This window comes from Cyprinus carpio, unplaced genomic scaffold (genome assembly GCF_018340385.1).
Source record: "Cyprinus carpio isolate SPL01 unplaced genomic scaffold, ASM1834038v1 S000006585, whole genome shotgun sequence".
In the NCBI taxonomy this organism is placed as follows: domain Eukaryota; kingdom Metazoa; phylum Chordata; class Actinopteri; order Cypriniformes; family Cyprinidae; genus Cyprinus; species Cyprinus carpio.
Genome location: NW_024879238.1, coordinates 3,004,897 through 3,016,761, shown reverse-complemented (window position 1 = coordinate 3,016,761; position 11,865 = coordinate 3,004,897). Strand labels below are relative to the sequence as shown.

The window sequence follows — 11,865 nt, the reverse complement described above, 5'->3', positions numbered from 1 at the left end:
TACTCAATAAATAAGCTACAGGTAGTCCAAAATGCAGCGGCTAGAGTCCTTAACAGGGCAAGAAACTTGATTCATTACCCCAGATTTTACCAGGCTCTGCACTGGCTACCTAGTATTCAGTTCCGTAATCAGCATTACAAAAATCTGAAGACCACACATGACGCTTGAAATGGAAGAAAAGGTGAGCGCGCGGGGTAAGGCGGTGTTGAGATTGCTGCTTACCTAACGAGTCTTCCACCATGCTTAGCAAATGCCATCAACCTCTCCCTAAGGTGCACAAAACGATGGACTTTTTGGTAGTACCTAGGATAGCAAAGTCCAAGAAAGGAGGTAGAGCTTGTTTCACGATTGGGCTACAAAAACTCTGGAATCGGCCTTCCTGATAATGTTCGGGTTTTCAGACACACTTTCCTAGTTTTAAATATAGATTAAAAAACCCACCTTCTTCCCGAAGAATGTCAAATAATGCATCTCAAATTTTGGACTGCAGTTAGATCTGATACAAATGTGCATTTTGAAAAAGTTTGTTATTCTTTTAGCTGTGCGTTACACAACTAAATCATTTTTACCTTGGTTGGAACAGCAGCTACGCTAATTATGTTTTCTATTTGTTTCGTCGTGTTTTGCCACGGGATTTACACAAGCTCCAGTCTGGATCCAGAACACCTGAGGAAGAGATGATGCCAACCCCTTAGAGGACCTCAGATGATGCTAACCCTGAAACAACATACAGAACTTCCAAATATTGCTACAAGTGTGATTGCACCATATAACAATTGCTGTTAATAGTGTTAATCGTCTGTTTGTTTCCGTCTTGTATTAATTTTTCCGAAAATTTCTGTCGTATCCACATAAACTGACAGTCACCACTGATAAGCTACTACTAAATATTGTAGAAACTTAATTTTCTGTAAAGTTGGTTTGCAATAATTTGTATCGTAAGAAGCGCTATACAAATAAACTTGAATTGAATTGAATTATTGTTAGGAGTGGTGTGTTTGTGATCTTGGGTTGCATGTACATTGTTGGGTGTGTTATTAACTGAGCGGTTTTGATTTTTGGTGAAGTTGTAATATAAAGTAAAGTCAACTAGAATAATCAAATGTCAGAATAATAACAGTAATAATTAAAGACAGACAAACAACCAATTTGCCTTTAAACCTAAATTAGAGGTCATACTAAAATGGAGTCAGATTAGATACTAAAATGGAGTCAGATTAGAGTTAAACTTAAATTGAATAATTTTGCGCTGAAAAGACCAAACACACAAGAAACCTTCAGCCAGCACTGGATACCTCCATTGGACCAAGTGCGTGGACCTTACAAAAGCATAAATCAGATTTCATAATGATCACTTTGACATTTGTAATTTATGTTTTGATGTGTTTTGTCTGTCTGCCGATGTTTGTCACTGAAATGAATGACCTATGAATGCAACTTTTTAACAAGCAGGGGAAACTTAAACATTTAAACAAATAACCATTTACCCTGCATATTATAAAAAAGAGCAGCAACACTTTGAATGCTAGGCAATACCAATATAACAGTGCGGTGGCTTCACTTTATATGATGTCATGACCAAGCCATGTTCTCTAATATACATTAGTGGTTTGACCACTTTAATGTTTTACAGCCAACAAAACCACCACAAATCATATTAACATAGTAATGTTATTACACAATTACACCATGATAGTCATATCTTGACAACACAAAACTAAATCATTTACTGCTCTTCCCTGAAGAACTTTTGTAGCTTTAACAAAGATTGCTCAATATTTCATGCCGTGAAAACTATGCAGTGTTATTTTACATTTGATTATTCAATTTATGTAACTGAAAACTGTTACACTTACCTGAAAAACCTGCAGCACGGTTTATTACATTTGATGTATTCTATTATTTGTGCTATTTTGATCTTTTTTTTTTTTTTTTTTTTTTTTTTTTTTTTTTTTGGGGGGGGGGAAGTAGTGCCCTAATGGTTAGAGAGTCGGACTTGCAATCCAATGGTTGTGAGTTCGAGTCTCAGGCCGGCAGGAATTGTAGGTGGGGGGAGTGAATGTACAGCACTCTCTCCACCCTTAATACCACGACTGAGGTGTCCTTGAGCAAGGTACCAATCCCCCAACTGCTCCCCGGGCGCCGCAGCATAAATGGCTGTCCACTGCTCCGGGTGTGTGTTCAAGGTGTGTGTGTGTTCACTGCTGTGTGTGTGTGCACTTTGGATGGGTTAAAAGCAGAGCACGAATTCCGAGTATGGGTTACCATACTTGGCTGTATGTCACGTCACTTTCACTTTTTTTTTCACTTTTAAGAGCAGTAACTGTAAATCTGTCCCAACACGAAGACAACACTTGACATACAAAAACTTTGTTGTGTGAAAAAAATAACAAAAATAAAAAACGTCTTACTTTACTGCAGAACAAATATTTACCATAATGCTATCTTTTTAACATTTGAATTAGACTACTTAAGTAGATTTTGAAATAATAAGGAATATTTTTTTTCAGTGAAAATATACACCCAAATATACATACCTTTCTCAACAACAAAAGTTTTCCTATCAATCTTTGACACCACTTCACCATGACCACCTGAGACAATACCAAGATAAAAAATGTAATAATTACCACAGCAATAACACGCAAATATAAATAAAGCAAACAACAGTATATTAATATACCTGCCGAATTCATGTCCACCAAGAATGTCAATCATTGACCACCAGTACAGTAAACTTCAAAAAATGCTTATGCACAAGATTCAAACTGGGCACCTCCCCACGGTGGAACATCGTCAATACTCTCTGCCTCTTTTGAAATTCCCGCCCCCAGCAATGCCTCTGTCATGGTGTCCCTACGGAGAGGAACGAGGAGAATGCAGGAGAATCAGGATGTACAGTCTTTATTTACATTAAGGAAACACACGTAGGACACGGGATCGATGTTCAATACTGCACAGAGAACTCAAAACAGGATGAGGAACACCTGAAATCAATAAACATAATTGAACATGAAGGAAAATTGGGTCATGGAAAGCAAAGGGGGATGGAAAACACAGGACTGACATTACTCCACCCTCCTGGAAGGTGCATCCTCGGGCCACACAACATCCTAACTGGCAAATCCACCGGAATGGGTGCCGCCCTGGAGGCCTTCCGCTCTGGAACCCTGCTCCTAGAGGCCTCCAGGGCGGCGCCCATTCCAGGACACATGGCGGATCTGGCAGTAAGGGGCACCATGGTGGATCAGACAGTTCAGCGATGGTAATTGGCCCTGTGCCAGAACAGCGAGTTGATGGTGGCATCATCCAATGCCGTGGCTGTGGCGAGCCCACAGAATTCCCAGGCATACCCGACCAAGTGGAGATCTCGGCGGGCTAAGACAGAGAACTTAGTGGCTATTTACATGGCCATGGGGAGAAACAACCAGGAAAACAAAAAGACTTTACAAAACCGAAAACAAAACTGGGTAGAAGGGACGCCGCTTTCTTTCTGTTTCAGTGCTGTCTTCTGTCACGGTGTGCCTATGGTGAGAAGCGAAGAACAAGGAGCAAGGAGAATGCAGGAGAATCAGGATATTCAGTCTTTATTTACATTAAGGAAACACGTTTTTTTTGTTTTTTAGTAAATCATATTTTTCTATAGAGGGAAAAAGATTTATTGCAGTTTCTTTTTCATCACTTTAAGAGCTTTTGTATATATAATAAACTCATGAAAAGCATAAGTTTTCCCACTTACAAAGAATGGAGAGATCTGTAATTGTCATCGTAGGTACACCTCAACTGTGAGAGACAGAATCTATATTAAAAAAAAAAATCCAGAAAATCACATTGTATGATTTTTAAATAATTAATTTCCATTTTATTGTATGAAATAAGTATTTGAACACCTACCAACCAGCAAGAATTCTGGCTCTCACAGACCTGTTAGTTTGTCTTTAACCCTTTAACAGTCACACTAAGAAATACATTTGCAAAAAATTATTTATTGCTAAAATTGTGTTCCTGACACCACATTGAGCAACTTTTCAGTTTTTTTTTTGTCAGATGACCTCTTCACTTAGCGGATACACAAGTCAACCAGCTGGGGTAATTCTCTTAATTTTCTCATTATTTTGTAATTTGTGCACCTGTTTTTTTGTTTTTTTTAATTTAAAGAAATTTTATGTGTTTAACAACATCAATTTATTTATTTTAAAAACATGTTTTTATTATAACAAACAATAAATACATTTTATAAAGTGCAAAGGTCAAATAAATATAATAGAAATTCAATAAAATTTAGTAACTAAATACAACAAAATAATGATAATAAATACAAACATAATTATTATATTATAAATAATTCACACAATAAATAATAAATTTAGTGATAATGTATATAAATATTTATGATAAAAGACAACTAGCAAATGTAATATAAAAGAACAAATTACTGATATGGTGTATAGATATGATATTTAATGTAGCAAATCACAGTTTTTTTTGTTGTTCAAACAATGGAACCACTTCTCATTAGCTAACTCTGGAGATTATAGTAAAAGTATAGTATAGTAAAAGTATAGTAAAATATATTAAAATGCATCTAATGTAAAAAATAATAAAATTAGAATAAAATATCAAATGCATACACTGTATGGGTGGAAGTGTTGAGACGCCTGAACATTTGCACCACCAGGAACTTTAATGACATTGCATTCTAAATACATAGACATTAACAATGAGTTGGTCCCCCCTTTGCATCTATAACCGCTTCCACTCTTCTTGGAAGGCTAAGTCCCTGCTGGTGTAATGGTCAGTTGTCCCAGTGCATTTGTCAATACATTCACTTCTGGTGATATGCAACAAAGCACTGGTTTTTGTTGTTTAAACAAAGGAACAACTTCCCATCTCCACATTTGGAATATTGCCAACGCGACACTCCACCTTTGCACAAGTTGCACCTCCCTCGCTGAGTGCCACATGTGGGCCAGTGTCCAGTGCCATCGTAGCGGACCTCCAGGCTGGGATGGAGAACTCGGGGGTTAGGGCGACGGACTTGTGGCTTGTGCTTTGCACTTGGGGGCCGGCCAACCCTGGCTGGTACCTTGTTGGCTCCCTTCAACGTGGCTGCCACCGACAAACGGAACTTCTTCAAGGGCATCGGTTTCTCTTTGAGAAGGTTGCAGTCCCGCTTGTAGATAAGCCATGCATTCACAATGCTCACGTCAATGATGTACCCAAACAATGGAAGGTACCAGCACCGTGCCTTCATTGGCGTTTTGTAGAGGTGCACGAGCATATCGGAGAGATCGATGCCTGCCATGGCTTGATTGTATGCCAGGACGATGGATGGGCAGGGGATGTCAACCTTCTGTTGTGCCTCCTTTTTGTATCTTTTCACTGAAGACAGCGGCCCCACCCCACATGCGCTGCTCAGCAGGGTGACACACTTGTTGTCGAACCACTTCACTGCAACGACTCCCTCTGAACAGAAATCAACAACACCTCTGCCTCGCTTCACCATCTCCTTGTCGCTCATCAATGTTGCACCACCTGAAAGAAATGGAAATTAGAATTTTTTTGTGCGAGTATATATTCTAATAATACTAATACAGTTTTCTATTAAAAACACAAGATTGTGTACAGTATATCTGCATCAGAAAAAATATGTGTGCAAGCTCAACCCTCTACATTGCGAGTAAATCAAACTATCCTATCATTGCGAGTAAATCAAACTATCCTATCAAACTATCCTGAAGATGGTACTCCTCTGGTACTGCTTGGTGACTTCAACATCCACCTAGATAAACCCCAGGCTGCTGACTTCAACACTCTGCTCGCCTCATTTGATCTCAAGCGAGTCTCTACTACAGCGACTCACAAATCGGGCAACCAACTGGACCTCATCTACACGCGCTGTTGCTCAGTGGACAACACTTTAGTTACTCCACTGCACACCTCAGACCACTTCCTCATTACTGCTAATCTAGCACTTACTCCTGAAGCGGCACACGCTCCAACGCGGGTCACCTTTCGACGGAACCTACGCTCACTCTCTCCATCCCGCCTATCCTCTGTGGTTGCATCCTCAATTCCTTCACTCTCGCAGTTTTCAGCTCTGGACACGAACAGTGCTACGGACACTTTTTGTTCCACTCTGACCTCTTGCTTGGACAACTTTCTGCCCACTGTCATCTAGACCAGCACGCACCACCCCCATCGGTCTTTAACTTGTAACTTGTGACTGGTCTTTTCCTGGCTTTATTCCGGGCTGCAGAGAGGAAATGGCTTAAATCAAGAAACTCTAAACCGACCTCAGTGTGTATCAGTCTCTCCTCTCTTCCTTCTCTGCAAACGTCTTCACTGCTAAAACATCATATTACCACGACAAGATTAACAACTGTTGTGACGCTCGACACTCTTCAAAACCTTCTCTTCTCTTCTTAATCCGCCTCCACCTCCTCCTCCATCGACTCTTACAGCTGATGACTTTGCAGTTTTCTTCACAAATAAGACAAGAACCATCAGTGACCAATTCTCCACACCGCAGACTGAGGATAACTTCACAACGACTAATGCTCACTCGTTCCTCCTCCTTCTCTCCACTCTCAGAGACGGACGTTTCCAAACTTATCCTGTCCAGTCCATCCTACTACTTGCCCACTGGATCCGATACCCACTCACCTCCTTCAAGCGATTTCTTCTTCAGTCATACCTTCACTTACTCACATTATCAACTCCTCTCTTCACTCTGGAACATTTCCCCTCAGCATTTAAGCAGGCTCGGGTAAGCCCACTGCTGAAGAAACCATCTCTAAATCCAGCACTTCTAGAAAACTACAGACCGGTATCCCTTCTTCCATTCATTGCAAAGACACTCGAACGAGCTGTGTTCAACCAGCTCTCTATGTTTCTTGTACAGAACAACCTCCTGGACAAACAACCAATCTGGCTTCAAAAGTGGCCACTCAACTGAGACCTGCCCTGCTCTCGGTTACTGAAGCCCTGCGACTGGCAAGAGCAGCTTCAAAATCCTCAGTACTCATTTTGCTGGACCTGTCTGCTGCTTTTGACATCGTTAATCACCAGATTCTCCTGTCCACCCTCAGAAAGATGGGGCATCTCTGGAACCGCACTCCAGTGGCTTAACTCCTACCTTTCTGATAGATCCTTCATGGTGTCTTGGAGGGGTGAAGTTTCTAAGTCACAACAACTTGCTACTGGGGTTCCTCAAGGCTCAGTACTTGGACCGTTCTCTTCTCCATCTACATGACGTCATTAGGATCTGTCATTCAGAAGCATGGCTTTTCCTATCACTGCTACGCTGATGACACTCAACTCTACTTCTCATTCCAACCAGATGACCGACCGGTAGTTGCTCGCATTTCAGCCTGTCTGAGTGACATTTCTAGCTGGGATGAATGACCATCACCTTCAGCTCAACCTTACTAAGACTGAACTGCTGGTGGTCCCAGCTAACCCATCGTTTCATCACAACTTCCCTAAACAGCTGGGTTCGTCAACTCCTTCCAGGACAGCCAGAAACCTAGGAATTATGATGGATCATCAGTTAAGCTTCACAGACAACATTGCAACAACGACCCGGTCCTGTAGATTTGCCTTATTCAACATTAGGAAGACTAGACCCTTCTTGTCAGAGCAAGCCACCCAACTTCTTGTCCAAGCTCTTGTTCTCCTCTCCAGACTGGACAATTGCAATGCTCTCCTGGCGGGCCTTCCTGTGTGTATTGTGAGGACTTTACTCACATTTCTATCAAGACTCACGAGGGTTGTCTTCAATGAGCCAAAAACAGCCCATGTTACTCCTCTCCTCATCAGGTTACACTGGCTACCAATAGCCGCTCGCATCAAATTCAAGGTACTGATGCTTGCCTACAAAACGACCACTGGCACGGCACCAACTTACCTAAACTCACTAGTTCAATCTTATGCACCCTCCAGAAGTTTGCGCTCTGCAAGTGAACGACGCCTTGTGGTGCCATCCCAAAGAGGTTCAAATCACTCTCCTGACTTTTTTTTCCTGGACTACTCCCAGGTGGTGGAATGACCTCCCGATCTCAATTCGAACAGTTGAGTCTTTACTCATTTTCAAAAAACATCTAAAGACTCATCTTTTTCGCCTGCACTTAACCAACTAATACTAGTACTTACCTTTTTCTTTTTCTTGTCTATCATATTCAAAAAAAAAAAAAAAAAAAAAAAAAACCTGGCTACGTGTTCTGTACTAGACTAACTGAGACTTGTCATAGCACTTGTATACCGTTGTTGTTTTTCCCCCCCTCGTTGATCTGATTGTTTCTACTGTTCTCATTTGTAAGTCACTTTGGATAAAAGCGTCTGCTAAATGATTTAAATGTAAATGTAAATGTAAATCAATTGCATATGCGACTAAATCTTCATCTTCATTCTGGGCGACTAAATGATGTCTAATATTAGCCAATGACTAATAAATTCTCCGATTTTACTCGCCAGTGTGAGTTTGAGGCTAAGTAGAAGTTTAGCACAGATATATTTTCACTTGCTGAACACTCTCTGACTGAGCGCTTCAGTGTTTTTCAGTGTTTTACAGTGTCGAGCGATATGTGCCATTTTTCATTTCATCTAAATGGATGCGCAGCGCACCTGTATTTGACATACCGTAAACTTTAGTGTGAAGGCGCACGACTCACCGTTGCTTTGTCTCACACACATGCAGAGAGAGAGAGAGAGAGAGAGAGAGAGAGAGCGAGAGAGAGAGAGACAGACAGACAGAGAGAGAATTGACACGCTACATGTAAAAGATATTCTTTGTTGTATTTTCCTGTCAAAATAACATGATTCCTTTGGAATTCTTCAGCTTTTAAAGGGGTCATATAATTCTGCTAAAAAGAACATTATTTTGTGTATTTGGTGTGATGAAATGTGTTTGTGCGGTTTTAAGGTTAAAAAAACATTATTTTTCACATACTGTACATTATTCTCCTCTATGCCCCGCCTTCTGAAACGTATCGATTTTCACAAGGCCCTTCGCTCTGAAAAGCGAGGTGTGCTCTGATTGGCCAGCTATCCAGCACATTGTGATTGGCCGAATGCCTCAAGCGTGTGACGGAAATGTTACGCCTCTTAACATATTGTGATGCCTTGTCCGGCCGGAGTGACGAGACAAAGACATAAAACCCATTACAAACGTTATATAAACATGATTTCTAGTTGTGTTTTCTTTTAGAAAGCAAAATCAAAGTAGTTTCGCTTTCTCAACGAAACAACTTCACACACCGCGGCCTTGAGTGAGCAGAGGCCGGCTTGAGTGAGCAGAGGCGGGTGCCTAGAGAACGGTGCGGCAGGCAGATTCTACGAAGAAGTGTACCTTGGTCCTGCAGGAACCACATGTGATGACCCCGGGCTGGACTCTACTTCGTCCATGGTGAAAGCTGATTCTGTGATCCACAGTGCAAAGTTGATGTATTTCCTCAGCGACCAGCACGGATCAGCTCCAGGCATGATGAAGCTGATATCGTCCTCTTTTGGAAGGCCAAACAAAGTAGTTTCGCTTTCACAGTGAAACACACAGAGTCTATACGACACGGCGGCGGTGGCAACAACAATACTACAATGAGAATAAAAGGTTAGCCTTCTTTCTTTGGGTGAACATCTGGGCGGCGTTATGCAAATCTTCCCACATAGTGATGTTGATGTGTGGGGGCGTGTTAGAACGAGCCGTTTCAGGAGGGCGGGAACGAGTCTTAACTTTTATAAAGAATATCTCTTTGGATTTGAGACTTTAGTCTTTGCAACTTTACAGATCTTCTTTATTCACCAAGAGCTTGTAACACTCCAAAGAGAAAGGAAAATTTGAAATCGCATCATATGACCCTTTTAAGAACTGCTGGGTTTTCCGGTAGTGGGCAAACGGCAAACTCATTGGCTGGCACTCACCTATTTTCCCTGTTTTGATTTCAGCAAATCAGTTCGAGGGAACACACACAACCTGATTAATATTCATGAATCCAACAGCTAATTAATCCTAAGTGCGTGTTATATTGTTCTTATTAGTATAATTCATATAATTATTATCTTATCAGTATTTTTGTTAGTTTTTTACTTTTTTTTTTACATAAACACTGAATGACCACCTCCAGTCCTAAGTCCAGTTAAAATTACAAATATGCACATGGTTATGAAGTTTTAATTTTAATTACTAAAGTTCTATCATTAAATAATACTTATCATATTATACACACACACACACACACACACACACACACATATATATTTTTATATAATGTATGGTATTTTAAATTATAAATGTATTAGTCAATGGTGTTTCAATTTGCCAAGGTGTCCGTAGAGGATTGAGGCATGGTATGTTTATGTGTGAGGATGTGGTTATATAATTAACAATTAACATGATTAACATCACTGAATGTACATTACCTGAACGATTTGCCCTGACAGTACCCACACTTCTCAGTCCGAGGTTGGTGTGCAGTGTCTTCACCCAGTCGAAGCTGTTAAAGAAGTTATCGTAGAATACCACAGTTGCCTCTTTGTGTGTGATAGTGTTGCAGAGTATTGAGACAACTTTGGCACCTAGGGATAGATCTTCCAAGCCCAGATGTGCATGCTCTTCCTTTTGAATGTTAAAGAATGTTGTGGCCCCTTGGTAAAGGATGAAGTCGTGGATAATGCCAATGGAGCTGGCACAACAGAAGATCTTAAATCCCCTATTATCCGGCTTGTTTTTAATATACTGCCGGAGTTTGCCAGCTCTGGTGCCCTTGTAAGCTACCATCACTTCATCAACACTCTGCTTGTAGGTGGGGGGAATGAGAAGGCATTGTTCTCTGAGCATGTCAAAAAGAGGGCGAATCTTATGGAAGCGGTCAGTGTAGCCTTCCATCTGGAAGTTGTCGTTGAAGTGGAAATTTCTTCGTAGCACTTTAAAACGCTTCACTGACATGGTATCAGCCACTGGTGGGAATCGTGACTCACAGGCCCAGTAATCTTCTAAAGAGGGAAATTCAAAAACTCCCATGTACAGCAAAATTGACAAAAAATCTTCCATTTCAGCAACTGTGGTGTTGATGGATCTCCCGGTCTGTTGAACTGAGTACTGGTTGGTATGCTCAGTTATGTGCTCAATCATCTGGTCAGTGAAGAGCCTCTTCCAATACATAAATGGTGTCTAGACTGACTCTGGAAGCATGAAGACAGGCTCGGGCACATTGAAAGGTGGAATGTCCTTCTTTACCCATGTGGTCTTTCTGGACTTTGCAGGATGGGAGGGAGTTTGATAGAGGTCTGTAGAGACTTCAACAAGCCTGTTACTATTTCTCTTTTTCTTTGGAGGGGACATCAAATCTTCGCTGAGTGGAGGGACATGATCATAATCTTCATCTTTTGGATCACTGAGATCTTCAACCTCAGAATCACATGGATCAGCAGGTAAAAGTGGAATAGTGCTGTAGGCTGTGGATGTAGGTCTGGGGCGTCCATAAAATGATCGACAGTCCATTATGCCTGAAAGACATGGCACATAATAAACATTACTATACACAAAAATGAAGAACAGTGTCTTGATTAATCAGTGCCTCAGGTACAGCTATCCATGAAAAAAAAAAGAATGGTCATACTGATAAACTGTTTTACTGTTTGATTGATGAGGTAATTTACTGTGCTAAATAAAATATGGACAAATATATCCATCCATCCTTTCAATTGCAAACTCCTAAACACGTTATATTTGTCAGATTATTAAACAGAAAATTCAATGTTTATAGCAAACTACCCATCTAGAAAGCTGTAGCTATAGCTATTTGATGTTATTCCAAAAAGGCTCGGATACAATGGCTATTGTAGAAATAATAAGTACTAGCTCATATC

At 40.8% G+C, this 11,865-nt stretch overlaps 2 protein-coding genes across 2 annotated transcripts in view; both read right to left on the bottom strand.

Annotated features, from left to right (window-relative positions):
- The window catches only part of LOC109090256 (interferon-induced very large GTPase 1-like), a 24,916-nt gene extending 22,220 nt beyond the window's left edge, over nucleotides 1–2,696 (bottom strand). The window contains 2 exon segments of the mRNA XM_042754713.1: nucleotides 2,538–2,594; nucleotides 2,684–2,696. Coding sequence (XP_042610647.1) covers nucleotides 2,538–2,594; nucleotides 2,684–2,696 — 70 coding nt within the window.
- A 560-nt stretch (nucleotides 2,697–3,256) lies between these two features.
- On the bottom strand, nucleotides 3,257–11,590 carry LOC109061186 (piggyBac transposable element-derived protein 3-like). Its single transcript, XM_042754712.1, has 3 exons — nucleotides 10,417–11,590; nucleotides 4,915–5,535; nucleotides 3,257–3,378 (listed from the first exon to the last, which is right to left on the bottom strand). The coding sequence occupies exons 1-3, from the start codon at nucleotides 11,156–11,158 to the stop codon at nucleotides 3,257–3,259; spliced, it is 1,485 nt and encodes a 494-aa protein (XP_042610646.1). The 5' UTR covers nucleotides 11,159–11,590.
- Nucleotides 11,591–11,865: the final 275 nt, after the last annotated feature.

Excerpts from the sequence above, each read along its gene's own strand:
- LOC109061186 (XM_042754712.1), bottom strand. The coding sequence starts at position 11,158 with ATGTATTGGAAGAGGCTCTTCACTGACCAGATGATTGAGCACATAACT. Across the intron at positions 5,536-10,416 it reads TGTCAGGGCAAATCGTTCAG|GTGGTGCAACATTGATGAGC; the intron begins GTAATGTACATT and ends CATTTCTTTCAG. Across the intron at positions 3,379-4,914 it reads GTGCAAAGGTGGAGTGTCGC|CCCGCCGAGATCTCCACTTG; the intron begins GTTGGCAATATT and ends TCTCTGTCTTAG.